The sequence below is a fragment of the Elaeis guineensis genome, chromosome 3, assembly GCF_000442705.2.
Source record: "Elaeis guineensis isolate ETL-2024a chromosome 3, EG11, whole genome shotgun sequence".
In the NCBI taxonomy this organism is placed as follows: domain Eukaryota; kingdom Viridiplantae; phylum Streptophyta; class Magnoliopsida; order Arecales; family Arecaceae; genus Elaeis; species Elaeis guineensis.
The window spans coordinates 90,519,091-90,545,763 of NC_025995.2; the positions used below are offsets into that span (position 1 = coordinate 90,519,091).

General features: G+C 34.9%; 1 protein-coding gene across 1 annotated transcript; it reads right to left on the reverse strand.

The window, feature by feature from the left end:
- Positions 1–4,285: 4,285 nt before the first annotated feature.
- Positions 4,286–5,041, reverse strand: LOC140856499 (copper transporter 5.1-like). Its single transcript, XM_073253954.1, has one exon. It carries the CDS (start codon positions 5,024–5,026, stop codon positions 4,379–4,381), a length of 648 nt encoding a protein of 215 aa, XP_073110055.1. The 5' UTR covers positions 5,027–5,041; the 3' UTR covers positions 4,286–4,378.
- Between the last annotated feature and the right edge of the window lie 21,632 nt (positions 5,042–26,673).

The following is a 26,673-nucleotide window of genomic DNA, read 5'->3' on the forward strand; positions in this document are numbered from 1 at the left end:
ATATAACCCACGTAATACACAGAATTTATTTAAAATATATACATAAGAATACAACATCAAAATTATTTGAAAAACAACATAAAATAAAAGATGATTCAAATTATTTAAATAATATGGTAGCATTGATAAATATTATTTCAAATAATTTTGAAGAGTTTCTGATAGAATATTTTTCACATGAGCTCCCTAAATATTAATAATCTAATGAGAAGAAATTGTAATGGTAATTAAATAATTTAAAAATAAATGCTATTATTGATTGGCATCATTGGTTGTACGTTTTTTTTATTGATTAATATCATTATCAATTCCTTCTATACAACGGCTCCATCTCATTATCTCTTGTTGCTCCTTGGATTTATTTTGATGATTACAAAGCATTTGAAGGGGTACTAATGATTTTCACTTAAAAAAGACTTATTGCTTTTCAGGGCAAAATCATAATTTTATCAAATCCTGATTTGAAAGCATCAAGTGATAGAACAAAAGATTTGTGATCCATTGGTGAAAATTTTATTGTCTTTGACTTGTATTTTGAAAGATATTCATGTTTGAAAAACATGAGTCGACCCATGAGTCGACTCATGGCATATGAGCTGATTGGCACGCACACTTTTTGGCCGGCACAGACTTGGCACACCCTGTGAGTCGACCCATGAGTCGACCCCAAGGCATGAGTTGACCCATGAGTCGACATCTGTTGTTTTTAGGCCAAAAATTACAGAACCTTGTCTTCTGGTTGTTTTCTGCTGTTTTTCCACAGAGATCGACCCATGAGTCGACCCATGAGTCGACCCCTGTGACGGGATTGTTCCACAACGGCTAGTTTTTAACCCATTTTAAGTATTTTTAATGCTCATTTAATGTGGTCTAACGGCTCTATTTCAGCCCAGAATGTTTTTCACCATTTCTTGAAGCTATAAAAGGGAAAAAATGTGGGAATAATTAAGTAGAGAGATTTTGAAAAGAGGATTTCAAGCTAACTTTTCAGCCCTAAGCAAGAGCTCACTCAAAGCATTTAAGAAGCCTTTAATCCAAGCTCACCAACCCCTCAAGTGCACATTCAAGTCTCCAACCACCTTGAGAAAATCAAAAAGGGTCTTCTTCTCTTTGAGTAAAGTATATTTAAAGTCTCATTCGCTCATTAAAGGAGCTTCCTTTGTACTTTTTGTGCTATCTATTGTTATACTCTGTTTGAGTTATTGTTTTTGTTTTGGAAGGGTTCCAAAACAAGGGAAGGTTGATCCGAACCTTGAATCGGAGTGTATTGGGTTGGTTTGTACCCGAAAAATAAGTGGACTAGCTTGGGATAGCTAGAGTCAGAGTTTTCGACGTTTGTATTCAGGTTGAATACAAGTTAGTGGATTGAAATTCCCAAGTAGGAGCTTGGAGAGTGGATGTAGGTGCAAGGTTGGCACCGAACCACTATAAATCTTTTTGTTTGTGTTGTGCCTAATTGCTCTACTTTAGAACATCCTTATTCTTTTGCATTCGTGCATTTTACCTTTAGCCTTGAATCATTTACACTCTTCTTATTTATTTAGCTATTGTAAAACTTTTTCATAAGTTAAGTTTAAAATATTTAGAAACCCAATTCACCCCCTCTCTTGGGTTGCATAGCTGGGCAACAAGTGGTATCAAAGCCGGTGCTCTAGCCTACTTTGATCTAACCAATCAAAGAGCCAAAGATCTATGGCAACTCAAATTGGCACTTCTCTAGCCGAGGGGCAGTCCACTAACCGACCTCCACTTTTCAATGGGTCCAATTACACCTATTGGAAAGCTCGGATGAAAATTTTCATTCAAGCATTCGACTATGATATGTGAAGTATCATAGTGAACGGCCCTCACACACCCACTAAAATTATTGATGGTGTGGAATCAGCCAAACCCGAAAAAAAATGGGATGAGGTTGATAAGAAAATGATCGAATTAAATGCTAAAGCTATGAATGTTCTATATTGTGCTCTTGATGCTAACGAATTTAATCGCATTTCAACTTGCTTGTCTGCTAAAGAAATATGGGATATGTTAGAAGTAACCCATGAATGAACCAATCAAGTAAAGGAGTCCAAAATTAACATGCTCGTGCATAAATATGAATTGTTTAAAATGAGCATGATGAGTCCATAACTGAAATGTTTACTCGCTTTACTGATATTATAAATGGTTTAAAGAGTTTTTTTAAAGAGTTTGGTAAGTCCTATACTAACAGTGAGCTTGTAAGAAAGATTCTCAGGTCCTTACCAAGAACTTGGGAAGCCAAAGTGACCGCCATCCAAGAAACCAAGGACTTGACCATTCTACCCTTGGAAGAGCTTCTTAGATCTTTGATGACATATGAGCTGAGCATAAAACAAATCAAGAGGAAGAAGTCAAAAAGAAGAGAACAATCGCCTTCAAATCCACAGCTCACTAGATGAAGAAATTGATGACACCGAAAATTTTTAGAATAAACTAAAAGTCAGAATAAATAGTCCAATTTTTAGAATAAGCTATAGTAAGAAATCTGAGAACCAAGCGAACGACAGGGCAAATCTTTCACAATTCTAATGTTATTAATCCATAGCCTCACTACACTGGAACCATTTCGGCATGGAGGACATTTGGAATGAAAAGTCTGAGCCGATAATTTATGCTTCAGTATCGAAACCGCTCCGACCATCACACTCCTAACCTCCTTAACACGTGACATGTACACTTGTTTTGCTGCCAGATGTTGCAGGGACCATTAGTATCTTTGATCCCACAATGCCAGCATATATGAAAGAAGCCATCATAAGAAGCCATCATCGACAAAGACCCAGGCGTCGGACAGCCCGCTTGAAACAAACAAAGAGATCCAGGGATACAAGTTCAGAAATGAGCCTGAAAGCAAAGCTAGATCCACATGACCACACATTGGGAACGACACAATCACCCAAGAGCTGAGAAAAAACTAAAGATTATAAATTTTATTATTATAAGGATCTACGAAGATATATATTTAGTTTAATATCGAGTTTGCAGATCTTAGGTACTTATAAATAACATATCCACATTGACAACTATAGGTACTTATAAATAAGCATATCCACATTGACAATTAACATGTGGACATGCAATAAAATTTTTATCTTCTAGCTCATCTTTTTGGATAAGACCTACAGTTGTTATAGAATCAAAGTAGATATGGCTCATAACTCATAGCTCCTGACGGTTTGGTGAAACTATAGCACAACTGCATTCAGCGGATCCTTTTGGAGTATATTTAATCTCATGCACCGAATAGATTTTGAATATTTATATAAGATTAAGAAACTTAAAAAATACCTACATCTTCCACTAGTCTTTTTAAAATATGTTTAACCCATGATCCATGGGTACGAGAGATCACTGTAGTAGAGGACTATTTTAGCTGATCATGATATTTATGGTTAGATTGTGGTGGAGAGTATTGAGTTCAACCAAATGATGCTCAACTAGGCTTCATAGTCTACAGATTCAAAAGAAGATTCAACCCAAATCCAGTTGGATTACTTAAACAAATCTTAAACGTACATGCAGGCATTACAAGTCAGAAGATTTATGAATAAACAAATTTAACTCTCGTATTAATCTTCCCGAAGGCCCTGTTACTTTAAAGATAAGTTAGAAGTTTCTTTTTTCTTTTTCTTACTTCTAATCAAAATAAACAAAACTTCCTCGCAACATCCGCTAATATCACCTAAAGTAACAAACTGGCTGCCAAGTTATCCGGAAAAAGCTGCATTCCCTCCTTGATTCCGCCCAGAAACTGAGCATAAAAACCTTTACCCCCGAAAGCTTTTCTGATCCCTGCCATTCCAGTGGAAATGATACCAACATTTAAAGCATTCTAAAAATAACAAAACAACGAACCATTGAGGTAAAACATGATAAAAATAAAGAAGAATCCCCATACGAATTCCCATTTTTTTCTTTTTTTTTTTTTTTCACAGTTGATATTGCAGACACAAAACCCCCATCACGAAACAAGAATCAATTAAAAAATTTTTCAAACATATAAAAATTTGATTTTTATTTTTTCACATGAACACGAGCTCAGGAACCAGGCCATAATTAACAAAAAGTTATAAAACATTGGGGAAAAAGAAAACCTACGGGTAGAAACAATAAACGACAAATGTAAATTCCCAATCAAAAACCCTTCTTTCCCACGCTTAAATTCCCAAACTCAAATCCTTCAATCACTAAACCAGATCACCAAAACCATTTACACATCCAAACACATAACACATTTTTTCATCACACATGAGTTCCATGATCGGGTCATAATTCACAATTTCTATAGACAAAATCCAAAAGGACAGTAAGAAAAAGTACAACTGAGGGCAAATACCAAACGATTAGGTTCCGATCAAGCGGAAGCACAGCGGTTCTCCAACGCAAACAGTTCCTCCTCCCCTCCGCTCCTAAATAACAGATACCCGGCGGCGAGCCCCACGACGACGGCGATGAAGACGCCGCCGTTGAAGGACATCACGGCAAGCATAAGGAGGTACCCGATGGCCGAGTTGATCCCGAAGAGGATGGAGGAGGCGAGCCTCGCCGGAGCCCACGGCCGGGCGGGGGCGGCTGGGAGGAGGAGTGCGGTCTCGACGGACGGCGGCGATGGACAGGGCTTGGATCGGACGAAAATCTTGAGGCGGATCCGACGGGCCTCCATGTACTGGTAGAAGGCGGCGGCGAGGAAGAGGGCGAGGAGGCTGAGGGCATAACCCAGCCACGACTCGGTGCGCCACGAGTCGAAGAGGATAGTTACCGTTTTGCCCCAGTAGAAAGTCATGTGCATCATCCTGGCGTAGAGTAAATGGAGGGGCAAAGTGGCGAAGTACAGGGAGAAGCAAAGCAATCGGGAAGCTGATACCCGGAAACTCGGAAGCTGACCGCTGCGAAGGGAAGTGGGGAGAGACGGATCTCGGAAGGCGATAAATATGCCGAGACCGGAGGTTGGGAGAGTGGGGTGGGTAATCTTGTTTAATTTAGTGCCCTTGGCTTTTATCATAATTACACATTTGGTTTTATGATTATGTCATATAACAACATAATTTGTAGGAGTTTTATTAATTCCTATATTTTCCATAGTTTAATTTAAATTCCTGAAATTGAAAATAAATATTTGGCCTATATTCTGCTGATGATATTGATTTTGTATTTTTTAATATTTTTACCCCCAATTATCATGCTTAAACCATCTCTTAACTAGTGGCTTCTCGTCATTGGTCCTCCTAGCTATTAAGATCCAAACAAGAAAGAGGAGAAGATGAGGGGAGAGGCAAATATCGAGCCTCATTCACAGTTAAACCTGGGATGTTTTTGTCTTTGGTTAACTTAATCAGAGTTTCGTCAGCGAAAACCAATGAAAAAAACCATTTGTATGAATGGAGAACTTTACAAAAATTTTTATATAAAAATAAAAAAATAATAATAAATATATATAACGAGAGAAGATTTCAAGGGCTAATCTGTAAAAAAAAAAATCTTAACTTACAAGACTCTCCTTCTTCGTTCATTATTTTAAGTAAAATAAGTTCGCTAATCCACCATCTTTTGCTTAGCGGTGTTTTTCATGCAATCATCGTTACGCGTTGATAAACTAACTCAAAATGTATTTGGTATATGATTTATTATGATCATTCTACCTTTTCTTCCCACATGTTATAACTTTTAATTGAAATTTTGGTGCATTAATTATGTAAAAACCAATGTACATATCGCAATCTAGAATCTCGGTCAAAAAGACAAATTTAGATTTCTTAATTCAGTATAAGTGCTAAAATCTATTTAATATATGATCAATATAGAACTCAACACAAGCAATCCTTAAAAGCTTCGCTATTATTCTCACTAAGCTAATAGTCTAAATATACTCAAATCTAATTATGGATAGCACAAATCCAATTCCAAACATCATGATTAACTCATAATCAACCTAATAAATCCATACTATAGTATCTTCTAGCTCTTATAAGCTATGAGCCAATTTGTTCTAATATTATTGTTAATAATTCAAGACCTCACTTGAAAAAACTAGACGTTATTTAGGTTTTTTGATTTTTTATAAATACTTAAGATTCATCCGGTGCATGGTCAATGTTGGACTAAAGATACATCCATACTGATCTTCATATTATATTAATTTTTTTAAGAGTTATAGATTAAAAAAAAGATTTGACTCAAGATAATTTTGTTGAACAAAATTATGATAAATGATCTCATTGAACATAATTATCTCTTCACCTATAAATGTCATAAATCACCATACACTTTCTCCTAGTATCGTTAAATTGTTATAATGAGAGTGACATTATTCACCATGCAACACTTTGATATTTACTCATCATTAGATATAGCAGCATATTTATACGAAACCTGATTTAAAAGAATAGATGTGTTCATGTGATATTTTATGATTCATATTACTAATTATGAATTTAAAAAATTGGCTAAAGTGCTCGCTATCTCGTCTACTTTGCTGTAAACTACCGTCAATAATTATGGTCATTTTGTAATTTTTGAAAGAAAATAAAGGATTTAAGACAATGGAGAGGTTGAGCAGGCGAGCAGGTAAACATTGGAGTGCAAAGTTACATTGCTGTCATGCACAGCACAACAAAGGAAACAAGGATACTGTTACCAAAAAAAAAAAAAAAAGAAAAGAAAACAAAGATACATATGGAAAAAGGAGGAAAGGGTGGGTTCTCTTTGTTCAAGCTGCCTTTTATCTTAACAACCTGCAGAAGGAGAAAATTTACATTTCAAACCATTGCTGTGGACTTGCCCATTAGGAAAGTTTGGCTGAAGTTGATCCACCTACCAGCTTTCCAACTACAGGCAGGTTTGATTCTTTTCCTTCTCCAAAACTAGAATAAGATCTTATTTAGGATTGCAGTTAGTAGTAGAGCTTTTAAAAATAAAACTTTTGCTAGTAAAGCATTTAACAAGAAAACTGTTTGTTGTTCCGAAACTCTTGGAAGTTCAAAGGTGCAACTTTGATGTAGATGAACCTGAAATCAACCTAATTCCACCCTTAATTTTAGTTGATTTGGATCGCATGTGCCTAACTCGGATTGCTTGTACAAAAACTCTATCTTGGTTACCCAACCCTGTGGAAGCCCATTCAAATTTATATAACAGCCAACTTGCTAACCCACTTTGAGCCTAGGCCAAACCTTCTTAGGGCTCTCAGACTAGATAACCATTTTTTTCTATTGTCTAAAACTAATCACTCAATTCAACCTAGAGGTTCATCGAATCAACAATGCAACTAACCTCTGGTAATTTGTTTGGATTGAAAAATTTGGAGTTAAATTGTGTTTTGTTGGCAGGGTTCATCATCAAAGTAGTTTGGATTTTGATTGGGAACTTTTTTTTTCCCCTTTTTTTTTTTTTTTGGTTAACAATATTGGATTGAGTTGATCCAGATCCTAATAACCATAGTCGGTGCCCTCCGGCCGTGACTTTAGGCAGTCCCTTTCCACCAAGTGCCAGCTTTTAGCGGCATAAGGCAGAAACTAATGATTCATGAAGCCAGCTGGCACAATATCAGTTAGAATTTATATATGACTATGGGCGGTTGCATTCTTGGAAAATGGAAAAACTTTTGTTCTTCGCTATCTGGTTGTTGGGACAACGTACATACCGTCTTCAGCCGCTTTATCCCAAATCTCTACCCATTTATATTTTACTAACTAGCGCGGAGTACAATATTTTCTTAAAAAATATTTTATTTATTTATTTATATATTATTTTATATCTATTCTATATATATTTTAAAAATAATTAAAAAAAAAAAATATTTTGTATATAGCATAAATTATAAGTTATGAAGACTCAATAATCTTAATTCGGTGAAATTTTTTTTAAATTTATCATTTTTTTTATTATTTATTTTTTTAATTATTTTTAAATCTTTTCATCTTTTTTCTTTCTTTTTGATTTTTCCTCTCGCACCTCCCAACTCTCCCATTGATAGGGCAATATTTTCAAGCTCGAGACAAAACAAAAAATATACTAATATGCATGATATGATTGTGATGGTACCTTCGATGATCACATTCTCATCTCCTGTAGGAGGTAGTAATAGACGACGGTCTTATAAGATTTCGATAAAAAATCGATAGACGAGCGTTCCTCCAATTGATAATTTATGAGAATTCTAAACTTTAAAAATCAAAGGAGGATCTCTATTTTTTTCTTGATATTGAAATTTTAGAAATCTAAATTTTAAAAATCTTTCTTTTCAAAAAAAAATAGAGATCTAAACTTTAAAAATCTTATTTTCCACCTTTCCTTCCACTTCTTCAATCTTCTCCTCTCACACCTTCCAATTCTCTTGATAGCAAAGCTGATGATGTTACCCATCGGCCATGATTATTACTAATGATAGCAGCATTTTTAAGCTCAAGATAAAGTGAGAATATCCCACTGTGTCGTATCCGATCATAAAAATATCTTCACCGACCATATTTCCGTTTCTTACAGAGGAGGCAACAACAGATAGTAGCCTTGTGAAATCTTGATCAAGAATCTGTTGGGAAGCATTCCTCCAACTGATGGCTTGCAAGAGATCTAAAATTTAAAAATAAAAAAAAAGTTCTTTCTTTTTTCTTTTTCAATATTAAAATTTTGAGGGCGATCGGCAAAGAGAGGGAGAGAGAAAAAAAAGAAAAATTAATTAAAATATCAAAGAGATCGAAGAGCCACAATTATCTTCATACTATCAAATTTACAATTCATGTGTAAAATTAAATATAATTTAATAGATCATTTGCTAAATTAAATACTATTTAATAGATCATTTGCTAAATTAAATTCAATTTAATAGGTCATTTACTAAATGCATTCTCAAAACAAAATCACTTTATATACCATATATAAATATGGTATGAATGCATTTTCAAAAAAAGCTTTTTCATGAATAGGCTCTGCCAACGTAAAGAAGAACAGGCATATAGAAACTCTGTCGATACGGAAATTTTATTTTAATATATATACTAACATTTAACCAACGTAATGCACATAAAAATTTTTATTTTAATATATATACTAACATATAACCCATGTAATGTACAAAATTCATTTAAAATACATATATAAGAATACAACATCAAAATTATTTGAAAAACAATATAAAATAAAAGATGATCCAAATTATTTAAATAATATGGTAGCATTGATAAATATTATTTAAATAATTTTGAAGAGTTTCTGATAGAATATTTTTCACATGAGCTCCCTAAATATTAATAATCTAATGAGAAGAAATTGTAATGGTAATTAAATAATTTAAAAATAAATACTATCATTGATTGGCATCATTGGTTGTACGTTTTTTTTATTGATTAATATCTTGATCAATTCCTTCTATATAACGATTCCATCTCATTATCTCTTGTAAATCAAACATATTTTATTTAAAAGATCATTAATGAAATTATATTTAAGCTGGCATTAATAAGCATTATTTCCGAGTATTTAAGTAGGGTCCGTTTCCTTCACAGAGAGCTGCCTGGTTGAGATCGTGTTTAAGAAGTGAAAGACGAGAAATGTATGATAACACTATATCGTGTTTTTGTCCATCCTAATCCATGAAGTCAAAAGGTTACCAATTTGCTTCAAAAAATTTCGACGGATGATAAATAAAAAATATTTTATTTAAAATATCATTAATAAAGTAAAATTTAAGCTAACATTAATAAGAATTATTAGAGTAAATCGATCGACTTTTAGAAACCGATCGATCTCCAGCACATACCGACCGACGTTCGACTCTGACCCATCAAATGAACAGACAATTCTGGAAGCGATTACCGATTATATGTCAGCTAAGCAGGTCGACGCTATTCTCGATCGACCGACCGAATATTTCTCACCGAATCAAGATCGATAGACGGCCGATGTTCGAACTCTACAGACAATAAACTACTTCGACCGTCGGTACTTCAGAGTTACTAACTGACAACCGATTCCTGATGTACAGTCGGCCGACTCATTCAAATAGATCATAATCGTCACGAATGGTTACTCCACTGATATCGCGACGTAATCTATGGAGATTAATAACCCACTATGAGATTATCGTGCTGTGATCCTATGTCGTTAAATGCGGAATCATATTCGGCAGTTACGACGATCTACTCTATAAAAAGGAGGTAAGATAATAAGTTTTGATAAGTTAATTTTGATACACTGAACTCTATCTCCATTCTCATTCTATTATTGCCCATTCTCCTTCTCTGACTTAAGCATCAGAAAGTCTTCGTTGGAGGCAACTTCGGTCAGTGCGGATTTTATTTTGCAGATACTCATTCTCGATGAACAGACGACGAGAAGATTGACAGCAATAAAAGTTATTTTTTAATATTTAAATTGGGCCTATTTTCTTCATAGAGAGCTACCTACTTGAGATCATGTTCAAGGAAAAAATGTTGGCCCTACTTTAAATGTACAGTGGAGGAGAAAAAAATACTATTCATTACTTTAAATAATTTTTAATATTAAACATGCATGCCATAAGTGATTGCATATCCGATGATTTTGAAATTAGAATTTGACTTGGTGGATTCAAGGCCAAGTTCTTGGTTTAGTTTCAATGGCTGCATGTTTTTTCCTTCCAACCCATGAAATCAAAAAGTTAGCAATTTGCTCCCAAAAAAATCAAAACTAATGATAAATTAAAAATATTTTATTTAAAATATCGTTAATGAAATAGTATTTAAGTTGATATTAATAAGAATTATTTTTTAATATTTAAAGAGAGCTGCTTCATTGGAACATATTCGGAAAAAAAATGCTACTTATTTTTTTTCATAATTTTTAATAAAATAATATATGTGATAAATAATTGCATGGTCTGCAAATCGATTCTTTTAGATTCATTTTAAGAAAAAAACTCAAAGAACTAATCCCCCACCGGAGAGAGAGCACTATTACCTCCATAGAGGTTTACATCCATAGGTAAACAAAAAAATTAAATACAGTATTAGTTGTCAATAATTGGAAGCTTGAGAAAACCAATCAAAATATAGGGGCACTAAATGTGTAACTTCATCATTAATTCTAAACAAACCCATTCTTCCAGTATGATCTCGTAAGAATATGGTCTACAATAGATTCTTTTAAACCCATTCAAGGAAAAAAATAAAAACCTCAAAAAACTATTCCAACACCAGATCCAAGAGAGAAAACAATAAAAAAAGATCATCAAGTCGATGAAAACCTAGAAGAGATAGAAAAAGAGCTTCAAGAATTGAAAGAAAGTATCTCCTCCATGTTGGTGAGGCTAAGCTGGAGGGTGATGTTGATTCAAGATAAGATCTCGATGTTCGCCACTGCGAACGTGATCGGATGACCATTGCTAGGGATGGGAGGGGGAGGAGGGGGCATGGAGTTTACGCACAATCATTGGAGAGGAAATTAAATACTTCAACCATCCACTTTCTTCAGATATTGCATAAATTGCAGCAAATCAAAATATAAATCACTAAAGAAAATGAAATACAAGTCATTCAAGAAATCTAAAATCAACGGATCACCACTTGCCTCAAATAATTCTCCATCAAAAATTAAGGATCCCACGAACAACAACAATTAGAGATCCACCGGAAGGGACTTGGGGAGAAAAGAAATACCGAAGGGTGACATGGGGTGGAGATCTCAGATAGAGATGATCGTATTCATGATGGCCACCATGACGATTCCTTCTTTCGATTGCTCTTCTTCAGAAATTTAGGAAGACGAAGAGAAAATTGAGGGAAGAAGAGGGAGAGAAAAGGGTGGGGGGGGGGGAGGGTTTATCTCTTCTCCTACTTGGGAGATTTCGGATGGAGACGATCATATTGATTCCTTCTTCTGACTGCTCTTTCTTCAAAAATTTAGGAAGACAGAGAGCAAATTGCAAATTGGAGAAGAAGGGGGAGAGAGAGGAGGGGGTTTATTTCTTCTCCCACGTGAGAGATCATACATTTGGAATTTTTTACAATTAAAGAAAAAACATTTAGCTTTCCAATTTGAGCTATTTATGGCTTTTTTTGAATACATGGCAAATAGAGAAATCTTCCACATGACCAAAGGAGAGCTCTGTCAACGCAGAGGCATATATATATATATATATATATATATATATATATATATGTGGAGGGTGTTGGTTGCATATGTGGGGTGTTGGTTGCTAGTATTACATGGTTCCTGAGAGCAAAACAAAGGAAGAAAAACTTGCATATCCCCTACAACCAGCTCAAGAAACTTCATTTGATACGTTGTGATCTATCTCCACACCGCGAGCTATATGAAACTTGTGGAAATTAAAAAGATCTACACACTGTTTTTAATCATTTATAAAGCCAAGAAGTACATATTTCACTGTGGAGCACCCTGGCGTCCATGGAAAATGGAAACCTTGGATCTTAGCTTCCTGCTGCTAAGCCAAAATAATGCACCCTGCAGTTGAGTTGTTACTTGTTCTCTATCAATTAATGTTTTACTAATGCTTGTTTAATGTTTATTCTGCTGTTAAACTCAAAGTACTCCCTGGTGCATGGTGAGACCTGTCTTCTATCTCCAAGCAATCTGCAATATTGCTCTTGTAGTATGCATAGAATTTCATGCAGCTCCTGAACTGACATAGAGGCAATAAGAAAGCAAAATGTTCGCCTTAAACCCTTTTGTGAGGGTTTCCTATAATATCATATTATTTTATGTCGGTAATTAGTTTCAGGATGAATATAACTAGGATAAAAGATCACAAAAATAAGATCACTTGTACATTGCAAACTTCATTTTCTTTTCATTGCTTAATTTCTCAATGCAAATAAATATTTTAAAAGTTACTATAGTTATTTCACATATTTTATATATATCTCTTTTCAAGATATTCTTTAGCTTCCTTACTTTAATTGAAACTAAACAAACACATTTCAACCAGTGATTAAGCTTGCGACCCGATCCAAATTGGCCTTATGAAATCTGAACCGAGCCTAGTACCAATAAGGTTGGCCAAATCTTGATCCGAAGTGTACCTCCTATCCAACCCAAAAACCTGACCTAACCTAAATTTCATGCTTATGGAAAAATTGTGTATTGTGGAAGCTTTTAGTTGGGGAGGATAGAGGTTATGATATATAGCATAAAATCAGGTATGAACCATGAAAAGTTTTATGAATTTGCACTTGTAGTACATTGAATTCGGGAACAAGCAAGCAACTAAAATATCATCTGGAGTTTATATTTGTTCTAAAATTATATTGTTCAACAACCAGCGATGAGATTTTGAGGAACAGAAATGTTTTACCTGCTTATTTAGAAGGTCTTCCTCCTGTCAAATTTCTATGAACTTTCGAGATATATTATTCATGACATAAAGTGTTGGGAGATTATGGGTAGCAACTAGTTAACAAAGTCCACAGACACCCTCCTTATGTGAGACTATTAGGAGATCAACCAATATGTCAATTATCAATAAACTAATCAATCCACTAGTGTATGTGCAATGCAACAAAAATCAAATATAAATAGCAGCAATCACACAATAAGGAACATCAGTATTTACGCAAAAATCCTTCAGTACGAAGAAAAAAACCATGGGACCGTTAGATCTAACCAATCTTCAATATATCAATAAGAGAATTACAAAGAGTCTCTCTAGCAAATCAATATACCAATACATCAAATATCCATCAAGAAAAATATAATCTTGAAGAACAATAAACTACCCAAAGATGTATCCTTACTAGAGAATAAGATAAAGAAGAGATCTCACCAAACTATGAGGAGAAAAATATTAACTATAGTTTGACTTTGAGCCTTTCCAGATCTAACCTAGTGACCATCAAATCCAATCTCCACCATTCAGATTGAAGAACCATATCTTAGTAACAATCTATCCAAATTTCAACTCAATCGGGTAATGTTTTACTATCCGATCATCAGCTTGATGAAAACTATCAAAAAACCCTAGAAATCTGAGTTTTTTCTTTTTCCCTCACTTTCTCTCTCTTGTTTCTCTTGTTGTCCACTTACGTCACAAGGCAATACTGCCTAGGCTTCTCTATAAGCCCTTTTTCATATCAAAATACTAAAATACCATTAGTAATCTTAATTGGATTAGGCTTAATATAATTAAATAAACTCAAATATAAATGAGCTCTTCTTTCATATAGGAGGGACCCAACCTAACAAATCTTCTCCTACCGACTATATAGAAAAAACTACCATATCAGCTATTTTGCAGCAAGCTTCAAGCTTCTCCTTTGGAAGGACCTTTGCCATCACATCTAAACCATTATCAAGAGTGTCAACTTTCACAAGCTCTAATAATTTTGAACCCAACATATCTCTAATCCAATGATATCTTAAATCAATATGTTTGGATCTAAAGTGAAAAGTTGGATTCTTACCCAAATGAATAGTACTTTGACTGTTATAAAATAACTAATATTCCTTCTGTTTAAATTTGAGCTCCCCTGAAAATCTTTTCATCCATAGCATCTTCTTGCATGTCTCAATAACTATAAAAACTCTGCCTCTGTAGTAGAAAGTGCAGTACACTTTTATAGCCTTGATTGCTATGACACAGCTCCTCCTGTAAAAATCATTAAGTATTCCGATGTTGACTTTCTAGAATTAATATCACCTATCCAATCTGTATCTGTAAATAGAGCTATTAAGATGGGCCGTTTACCCGACCCGCCACAACCCGCCTCTAAATGGGATGGATGGGCTAGTCCGTTTAACTGATGGGTTGAAAAATTCCAACCCAATCCGACCCACCATGGGCTGCAGGTTAAACAGGCCAACCCACCAAAATTTTCAAAATAAAAAAAAAAATCTGTAAAACATCAATATAAATAAAATTTTATATTCAATTCAAGCTCAAATCAATATATCAAAGACTTATATCTCAATTCATAATGACAAAATCAAAGACTCTAATTCTAAGTCTTAACTATTCAAAGCAAGTGTTAGGATCATTGTTTGTAGTCCTCTTTAAACTTAGAGTCATAAAATGAAATTATCAAACTTAAATACTTAATACAATCCAAACTTAAAAGACTTAAAGTTTCAATTTTCAAACTAATTTACAGGCAAATAAAATCTCAAAAAATTATCCTTCATATCATCATTGTGGTCCTCATCATTCAATTCTTCATCCTCTTCCTCTTCTTCATCAATTATCTCTTTAATAACATTAGAACCCTCCTTTGAAAGAGATGTTTTTACTTTCATGGCTAAATCATCATCTTCATCTATAATACCATAACAAGAAGTCAAGAGTCAACATCAAAGTAATTAAAATCATAAAAAACTAGAGTAACCAAAACAAAAAGCACTAGATAGCCAAAAAAACAAGCTAAACATAAGCCAAAAATAAAAATCAGTCATAAAAAAAATAGCAGGGAGCAAAAACCAAGTAACATCTAAAGCACAAGATAAGCTTACCATTAGGAATAAAACCATGCAGTCAATTGTAAGTACAAAGAAGAACTTGTACTTTCTCCAAAAGCATGCTACTTCTATATTTGTTGAGCACTCGAGCATCAATGGAAAAGACTGATTCTGATGCAACGGTAGTAATGAGAATAGCCAAAACATCACATGCCATTATTGAAAGAATTGAAAATCGATGCTTATAACTCTTCCAATAGTTGAATACATCCAATTCTTCATAGAATCCCAACTCAAGTTTCGACTCCTCCAAATAGAGATCCAATTGGGATTTTTCAGCATTTGTAATAGTTTGACTCTCAAACATTTTAATTTCCTACATCAATTTCAAATACAAGTTAGATATATAATTAATAAAATAAATATGAATATGAAAAAAAATATAAAAAAGAGCACAAGATGAGACACTTACATTAAATATCTTCTTGCCTCTGTTTCTAATTAATCCTTCAGTTGACATTGGCATATATGCACATGATATAGATGGAGATTGGGAAAAACTATTTGGTACATTTGTGGAGTTGGCATATTACTCAAAAAGCTTGTTCAACTTTGTCCTCACCTCCTTCACCATATCTCTTGCTTTACTTGCATTAATCTTTGAGTAAAAATACTCCAACATTGTAAGCTTGATTGTGGGTCAAGAACAGCCTCAAATGCAAGTGCAACACTATATTAACTCAAATATTTATCAAACTGGTCTTTCATCCTCTTGTACATTTCACTTATCACCACATCTTCATTCCTCTCATTTTCCAACAACAAGTACTCAATCTTCAAACTTGCATGAAATAAAGATTGAAGGTAGGATAAGAAGAATCGAAAATCAAGTTGGTAGTCTCATAAAATGGCTCTAGGAACTCACGTATTTTTTCTCCTCTTGTCCACTCAAGGGATGTAGGGCCAAATTTATAGTTCTTATCAACCAATTGGAGAGAAGTAAAACTTTTTTATATTTGATTGCACTCTCTAACGTCAAATATGTGAAATTCCAACGAGTAGACACATCCAAACGTAAGTCAATAGAAGTGTCAATACCACCAACCCACTTAATACATTCATTAAATTTTTGCATCCTACTCTCTGAACCCTTCATATACTTGACTGATTCTCTAATCTTAACCAAAGTTTCATTGACTACTTTCAACCATTCTTTAACAATGAAGTTAAGAATGTGAGCATAATATCATACATGAAAAAACTCACCATCACACAATAAACTATCATTCAAACAAAGCTTCTCTTTCAAATTATCTTGCATATTATTATTACTAGAGATATTATTTAGAGTCAAAGAAAAAATTTTGTTCTCAATTTTTCAATCTTTCAAAACTTCATACAACTTTGCAGCTAATTTAACCCCCATGTGTAAGGAGGTATATGAGCAAAATTTAAAATTTTACTATTTAATTTTCAATTATCATCAATATAATAAGCAGTCAGAGTAGTATAATCCTCACTAGTACATGCAGTCCATACATCAGAAGTCAAGCAAACTCTATTGAAATCTTAGCTAAGAGTTATTTCAACTTCTCTTTCTCCTCAAATAAATTTTCTGAATATCACTACAAACAATGTTTCTAGAAATAGGAACAGCATCAGGATTAATATACTTCACTCAAGCCCTAATCCCAGGATACTCAGCAAATAAAAAGGGCAAATCATGTTGAATAATGTAGATGCACACAATTCATGAGAAACTTTTTGATCGATTTTTCTGGATCATTATTTTTCATCAGCATCAATTATTATTTGCTCTACATTATGAAACTTTCTTATAAGATACTTTGGAAGATGACGGATCATAAAGAGGTCCCATATTTTTTCTCACCATATTTATACTATCTTTTATATCCATTACAAGCTGCCCTTTCTACACCATCTCTGTCTTTTCCCATTTTTATGAAATAATTCCAAACATCAGAATATTCTCTTGTCCTCTTATTTGATTTCTCAACCTTAGGTTTAGTTTCAATTTTACTATTTAATTTGGATTCTTTAGGCACTTCATCATCATCCATATTTACAATTTGATTTATTGTACTCATAGACCTAGTCATGATGCAAGTAATCAGTCACACACCCACACAATAGAAAAATAAGCTAATAATCTATCAATCAACGAAAAAAAAATCAATTAAGACAACAATCAAAAAAACAAAAGTATAAGTAAGATATTTAAATAGTAAAATCAGCAACAAGCCTAAAGATTCATAGTAGGTACCAGGTTGTAAATAAGTAGATAATGGAAACTGGATAATGGCATTCGGATGCGGCAGCGGCAGCAGGAGCTCTCTCGATCTCTCCTCTCTTTCTCATGCAGATGCACTTTAGAGGGACTGCTAGCATGGATAAAACTCAACAATTAGTATGACTCATGCAAGCAAAAAAATTGAAGGAGATTTGATTTTAGATTTGAGAGTAATTTGGATATATAAAAAAAAAAGAAGAGACGGACCAGCTGCCCCGAACCCACCACAACCTACCACCCAAATGGGATGGATTATTTAACTCACTTTTAGATGAGTTGCTAAAACATGAACCCAACCTGTCCCATTTACATGGTGGGTGGGCCAACCCGATGGCCCAACCCAAATTGATAGCTCTATCTGTAAAGCCAAACAATATAGATTTTCTACTTCCAAAGTAAAGACATAACTTAAAAGTACCATAAATATACCTCAAAATTTACTTATCGTATTCCAATTCTCTCTACCTGGGTTGGAGAGAAATCTACTCACCACTCCAATAGCATATGCTATGTCAGGCCTTGTACACACCATGGCATACATCAAACTTCCTACAAAAGCATATGGGACACTCTCCATTCTTTTTTTTCTTTATCTATGGATGGATATTAGCTTAAGCTTAGCTTGAAGTGACTAGCAAGAGGTATACTAATAGCTCTTGTCTTATCTGTGTTAATCCTCTTAAGCACCTTCTCAATATGCTTCTCTTGTGACAACCAAATCTCTCTTTCCTTTCTGTTGTGGTTGATTCTCATTCCAAGAATTTGCTTTGCTGGTCTCAAGTCCTTTATAACAAAGATTTATTCAACTCCTTCTTTAACCTATCAATCCTATAAGTATCTTGGCCAACAATTAATATATCATCAACATAAAGCAACAATATGATAATATCACCATCAAAAAAAAATTTCACAGAAACATAATGATCAGATTTAGTTTTATAGTTTCCATGATCAGTTATGAAGAAATCAAATTTCTTGTACCACGATCTAGGAGCTTGTTTCAAGCCGTACAAGCTCTTCTTCAATTTGCATACAAGATCCTCCTTGCCTTTAACTCCAAATCCTTCTAGCTGCTCTATATAGATTTCTTTAGATAGATCACTATGAAGAAAAGCAGTTTTCACATCAAGTTACTCAATTTCTAAGTCCATGCTAGCAACGAAACCAGGATAACCCAAAATGAGGACATCTTGACCACCAGAGAGAAGATTTTATCAAAGTCAATACCTTTCTTTTGACTAAAGCCTTTAACTACTAATCTTGCCTTGTATCTGGGGCATGAAGTGTGCTCCTCTGCCTTCAACCTATATACCCATTTGTTCTTCAATGTATTTTTATCTTTTGGTAGCTTTACGAGCTCGTAGGTGCCATTATCATGCAAAAACTTCATTCATCCTGTATAGCTTCAAGCCAATCATCTTTGTGCTAACTTACCATTGCCTCTTGGTAAGTCTCAGGTTCTTCCATGTCAGTTAATAATACATACTCATGAGAAGGATATCTAGAGGAGGGTTGGCACTCCCTGATAGACCTCCTCAATGAAATGTCAACTGGCTCTAGTGATTTTGTAGGCCTTCTAATTGTCTGACCATCTATTTCAACTAATTTATCACTGCTTGTAGATATCACAGTATCATTTGTACCACTATGATTTTTTGAGTAGCATCTCCAATCTAATTTAGTGTAGTAGATGGAAGAACTAAATCCTAATCAATCAACTCATCATTATAAGATCTATCTTCTCAATGATTTTCTCAACATCCTCAATGGTTTGATCTTGAATAATTATCATATCTCTGCTTCTAATAAGCTTCTTCTCGTAGGGTCATAAAGCCCATATCCAAACTCATCAAATCCATAGCCCAAAAAAATATACTGCTTAGTTTTTGCATCAAGCTTTGACTCTCATCCCTTGGAATATGCACAAAAGCCTTGCAACCAAATATCTTCAGGTGATCATAAGAAATAGATTTTTCACTCCATACTGCATCTGGTTCATCATAATGCAAGAAAATATAAGGTGAGAGATTAAGAACATAAATAGCAATATTCAAAGCCTCACCCCAAAAAGATCTTCGCAATCTTGATATGACAACATGCATCTGACTCTCTCTACTAAAATTTTGTTCATCCTTTCTGCCAATCCACTGAGTTGTGGAGTCTTGGGAGTTTTCTAATGTCAAATATCTTGAGCTGTACAATAATCATCAAATGGCCCAGAGTATTCACCTCCATTGTCTATTCTTATACACTTTAGTATCCTTCATATCTCTTTTTCAACTCTAGCTTGAAATTGCTTGAAAATATCTAACACTTGATCTTTAGTCTTCAAAGTGTATGCCCATAATTTTTTGAAACGATCATCAATGAAGATAACAAAATACAATGCACCACCAAGTATTCTAATTTTCATAAGGCCACAAATATCAGAATGTATCAGGTCTAAAACATTATGCATCTTAGATGGAGGAGTACTATGGAATGAAACTCTACGTTGTTTACCTACTAAACAATGCACACAGAATTTTAAAGGTGTACCTTTCATTCCTAATAACAGCTTCTTGCTAAGTGATCAAGTCCCTTCTGACTTATGTATCAAGTCTCTTATACTATAATTCTATACTTGAATCATTCTCTACTGCACCCACTAAACTCTTAAAATTTTTTTCCTGCATCACATAAAGAGTAGAACATCTTTTTCCTTTAGCTACAACTATAGACCCTTTGGTGAGCTTCCATTTACCATCACCAAAAGAGTTGTTGTAACCCTCATCATCAAGCTTTCCTGTAGAAATTAAATTCAATCTAATGTTAGATACATGTTTAACATCTTTAAGAACTAATCTGTTACCTTACATAGTCTCCAAATATACATCTCTCATACCAATAAGTTTGGACAAGCCACCATTTCCTATCTTCACCACACCAAAGTCACCAGATGTATATGATGAGAAAAATTTTTCTTGAAAGTACAATGTACATAGCCCACTGTCGATTATCCAACTAGCATCTTGACTAATAAAATTGATAACATTCTCATCATAAATAGTGAGAAAATCTTTAGTAGTAGCAACCCTGTTATCATCTTCCTTCTGCTTGTCTTCATTCCCTCTAGGATTGTCTTTTTTTTGTTCTTTCTTTCTATTTCTGCAGTACTTCTTTATGTGCCCTTTCTAACCACATGCATAGCATTTAATATCTTTTTTTGATCGTGACATACTTTGAGATTTTTCTCTGTAATACGAACCATTACTCTTGCTTCTATCTCTATTTTCAAAGACTAATGCTTCTAGTTGAGAAGAGGAAGAATCAATGGTCTTTCTTCTTGTTGCTTCATTTAGCAAGCTACTCTTTATAAATTCTATAGAAAGAGCTCCATCACCTGGTCACTGCTCACACAAACTTTGAGAGTTTTCCAACTATCTAATAATAAATCAAAAAGTATCAAAGCCTGCACGTCATCATCAAAAGAATTTTCATAGCTGCAAGATGACTTAAGATTCCCTGCATTTTATTCAAATGGTCATAATAGGAGTCCATCTTTATATCTCAAATTCATAAGCTTTTACATCAAATACAATTTATTGCCATCCATTTTTCTTGCATATAATTCTTCTAACTTTTTTCAAAGAACATGTGCATTATCCTCATTGGCAATGTGATTGTAAACATTATCATCTACCCATTAGCGTATATACCCACAACTTGTCTATTTAGCATATTCCAATCATCATCAGATTTATCTTTAGATTTAGCTGAATCACCCAATAATGGTAAGTGATAACTCTTGCAAAGAAGATCTTCCATCTTTCTTTTCCATAGGTTATAATTTATCTTATTTAAACTAACCATTCTACTTGCATTGATCTCCATCTCTACACACAAGACAATTAACAAGATAACACAAAGCAATAACCTATGCTCTGTGCCACTTTGTTGGGAGATTATGGGCAGCAATTAGTGTAACGAAGTCCACAAACACCCTCCCTCTTATAGGAGACTATTAGGAGATCAACCAATATGTCAATTATCAATTAAACCAATTAATCCACTAGTGTATGTACAATGCAACAAAAATCAAATATAAATAGCAGCAATCACACAATAAAGAACACCAGTATTTATATGAAAAATCCTTCAGTATGAAGGAAAAAATCACGGGATCATTAAGTCCAGCCAATCTTTACATGTCAACAAAAGAATTACACAGAGTCTCTTTAGCAAATCAATAGACCAATACACCAATACTCATAAAAAAAAATACAATCTTGAAGAACAATAAACTATAGTAATCACTATCCAAACATGTATCCTTGTTAGAGAAGAAGACAAAGGAGAGAACTCTCTAAATTATGAGGAGGAAAACATTAACCAAGCCTGACTTTGAGCCTTCCTAGATCTAACCTAGTGACACCAAATCTAATCTCCACCATTTAGATTGAAGAACCATGTCTTAGCAATAAGCTGTCCAACTTTCCGTTCAATCGGACAAAGTTTCCCATTTGATCGTTAGTTTGATAAAAGCTATCTAGAAATCCAATCCAAGTTTTCTCTTTTTCCCTCACTTTCTCTCTCTTGTTTCTCTTATTTTTCACTCACGTCATAAGGCAATATGACCTAGGCTTCTCTATAAGCCTTTTTCATGTCAAATTACTAAAATACTATTAGTAATCTTAATTGAATTGGACTTGACATAATTAAATAAGCTCAAATACAAATGAGCTCTTCCTCCATATAGGAGGGACCCAACCCAACATAAGGCTCAAGTAGCATTATCACGTAGGTACAGTCCAAGACTTGCTTACCAAAAATGAAGTCAACCACATAGAAATAGACAAGATAGATACTATGCAGGAATCGTTTGTAAATAGAAAGGCTAAAAGTTCAAGTGATATCTTAAAAGTGATCAATAAGAAATAATAATATCTCTTTATACATGAGGGTGCCAACCAATTGAGTTGGTCAAGTCACTAGCTATTGGATATCAGTGATGTGGGCTCAATCCAGTCCTCACCCCGAGCTTGACTTCCTTCCTTCCTAATCAACAAGAAAAAAACTCTCTTTTAATATAGAGCAAGTATGACTAGGGAAAAATAACAACATCAGATAAATGCATGCTAGTGCTAAAATTTTATTAAATTGAATCTGTGATGCATACTGGAATAGTAATTTTGATGATAAAATGATTACAATTAAAAGAGGCACTACATAAATATGTATAACACTGATATTTCTAAATTAGACAAATTTTCACATGAAACCTAGCCTCATCATCGTGTATGTAATCAACAATACCATGAATCTTCTCTCCAAATTAAAAAGACGATGCCATGAATATGAACTCTCCTACAAATATACATAAGCAATGTCAGAATGTGCTGGAAACAAAGTGGATGTAACAAATATTTCCATTATATAATGCACCACACTAAAAGGATGTCCGAGCAAATATCTATAATCATGATATAGAAGTTTCATCATATACTTGCTGTTGGAGGGTAATACCTCATCCCCTCAAAGTAAGAGAAGAAGTTGGTACCTTTGGCTTCGTCTAATATAATGTACCTTGAGTACTATTTGAATTCTATTGATGACTGGCCAAAAAGCTTGCCGACTGGGTGTTCTAAAGGAATGCTTAAGAAAAAAAGAGGTTAAGATAATACTAAGACTGTTGGGGGTGATGCCTCAGCTGTGCCGAAGATAAGTATAGTCGAGGCCAAAGTCAGATTGCCAAACTCAGATACTGATCCAAGAGATACCATGGCTCCTTCCTCAAAGATCCTTGACCAATCCTTACTTCTAATCAAGTGTCACCTCAGTGACTACGATAAAATATTTCGAAGAAAGTTAATCCCCTCGTAGTCCTACCAGTTCGTGGTACTTTACGGTAAGTTATGCCCCTCCAAATGGCTGACTAACGTCAACTAAGTTCACGCCGAAGTACGCCCCGATCTTTGTCAGTGCTTAAAGATCTTTATTAGCCATGCCACCCCAAGTATTTTATTAATTCTCAATCGTGCATCGTCCACTATGCATATACTATAAAGACTGCCTTGGGTCACTTGAACCTGACAGAGGAATTAGTGCATCTCTCCCCCTCTTATCCCATTCTCCTATGGACCATGCAACAAGATAAAAAGGTGATAGGAATGGAAGAGCAAGCAGAGAGGAAAGGTGATAGAGAAAATTGCCCACATATCTAGCTTCTGCCTATGGGTGCCCACGCCTTCTGCACTCGTTCGATCTCTGCCTCGGCCTACGAATTCCGTGGTGGCCTTGGCCCTCGCACTGGCTACCGATCCCAACATCAACCTCTAGCCCTTGGCTTTGATCTTTGGCCCTCAAAAGATCTCATAATAGTCCTGTCATGTCATCCTATTTAAAAAAGACAATAGCCATGGATAAAGCAAAGCAACCCCCATTCTTATCTCCTGATTGTCAATCCAAATAATTAATGAGAGTGGCTCCTACTTGCTATGAGATGACACCACTCTCCAGCCTTTGTATAACCAAAGGGTCATGTGTGATTCTCAAGAGCATCATGAGGGGCAAAAAAATCTTTTGTAACCTTTCATCTTCTCAAAGCTCCAAACTCATCTATAAAAAGGTAAACAGAAGACCCCAAAAGAAATGCCTCCTCTGTTCCTAAAAAATACTCGCTCTTTTCCTCCTATTGTGAAAAATCTGACTTGAGCATCGAAGATCCCCCTGGAGCTATCTCTGATGGAGATTTTTCTTGCAGATTTAATCACTGTCGATCCACCAGACATCATCTTGCTCCAGCATCTCTAGCCCGTGTGAATTTCATCCGTAGCAAATTGATACTAGGAGGGCCCCTACCATTTTTGGGGGAGAGTGAGCAACTCATGGTCATGCTACCAAGGAGAGCATCTTTGAGGCATTCTAATCCAAAGTATGCCCTACGTTAGCCACCGAAGTGGCCTCACAACCCCCTTTGCTGGCTCCTAGCAAAAATAAGATAGTCCGTGCCGCGCAACCATTTCTATTCTCCTGTAGAGGGCATCCTTGAGACATTCCAATGCTGTGGCATATCAGCTAGGAGAAGTTTCAACTGGAAGCTATACTTCATGCTCGCAACCAAAGGCACTCCCATTGCCCTTTTTGTCAGATCTTGAGGGGAATCATAGCTTGTTCATCATTTAGGCTTGAAAGTATGGGGCCATGCACTCCAAACAAGAAGAAGGATAAACTCCAGAAGAAACTCCCATCAATTTCTCAAGCTGAGGAAGAAATGAATGAAAAAAAAGAAGAAAAGAATAAGAGCGACCAGTGTCACTTCTCTTGTGTGCATCTGACCTCGAATAGTGCTGATATGCTATGCTAGATCCTTCGGACATCATCAGTTTCTGACTGTGCATTATCTGGTGCACATATACTTTGAGATTTATCTTGACTTGATAGCTTTTCCTTTTCTCCTCCTTTTGTCCCATCTTATCATGAGTGACAACAAAAAAAAGAGAGAGAAGAAAGGAAAAGAAGTGAAGGGAGAAAGAAAAGATGGAAGGAGAAAGTATTGGAATTCTGGGTTTGGTGCATGCATATGTGTTTCAAAATTTTTATTTTCTAAACACCGCATCGAAGAATAAGATTAAAATATTTTTAATCTAAATTTTATATACATAAAAATATAAAATCATATGGATCTATTTCATATGCTGAAATTCAGATAGTGATCAAATCACATACCTGTTTCAGAATCTCTTTCTTCAAAACTGATCTAAAAGAGATGAGCTCTCTGTTAACCATACAAGTGTCCGACCTCTATGAATATCCACTCGAGATCAGCCTGAAACGGCCTTTTATAATCTAAATTTTGATTCTTCAAAACTCAGCCTGTGAATCTGAACGAAGCCTAGATTGCGATCAATACTTGATCTTTCTTCTTGATCTTTCTCTTCTCCTCTTCTCTAGAGTTTCTCCTTACTATGTGCTGCTACCAGATGCTAAAAATTAGTAAAGAAGAGGCATCCAAACTCCTCTAGATGTGAAACTCCATGGGATGCGTGTCCCAAGGAAGGGGTGTATAGAACACCCAAGAGAAGAGAAAGGGAGAGGAAGAGAGGGCATAGTGAGAGCCTTTGAGTGTGAGGGGCTGCTGGTTTTGATGCTCTAGAGATCTTAGGGGAGGTCCCTTTAAATAGACATAAGGATTGAATCCTATTCAATCTCATAATACAAGTCCTACTTGCATTAGGATTCCTATTAACTTAAATTATCCAACTTACATTAGTAAGCCATTAGGCGCCAACTATTAGAGCCCTTACACCCATAATTAGACACCCTCTTTAGCACCCAAGAGATACCTCATATGAAAACTAAAGGCTCTCTAATTAATGGACACGCCTAAATTGATCAAATCAAAGTGGGCCTCATAATAACTATCAAAGAGATTCATAAGGGACTTACACTTTAATTTATATGATCCATAACCTTAGACACCCAATAATTGGAGTCTCATGAATCTTATTCATATAGGTTATTAGCAGATAATTAAGTTAGAATTATCTTATCAAATAAGTAATCTCAATAGAAAGAGGAATTGGGTCCAACCATGTGCTAGCAAGGTTAGCATGAACCCAATGGATTTCTTTAAACCCAATTGATACTTTATAAGCTCAATTTTTTATTTCAAGCTTAATCCTTTGTTGTGTGATCCCATAGATTCAATTCTATCTGGTAGTGAGATATACAATAATTTCTATCATTATATCATTGAATTTTTTTCAATGGATCGAAACAATTTCACTCTAACTCAGCAAGGATTGTCGATCTGAAATAATCCTAGTGAGCTCTCATAATCACCAGTGACACCTAGCAGATGTAGTGACAACCTAGTAGAACTGAAATGAACTCTAGGTGTAGTTAACGTGTGATTTAGTCCCTCTATCGTGAGTCTCGACTAGATGGCAGGTCATGAATAAATCGTCAAACCTCAA

Excerpts from the sequence above, each read along its gene's own strand:
- LOC140856499 (XM_073253954.1), bottom strand. The coding sequence starts at position 5,026 with ATGATAAAAGCCAAGGGCACTAAATTAAACAAGATTACCCACCCCACT.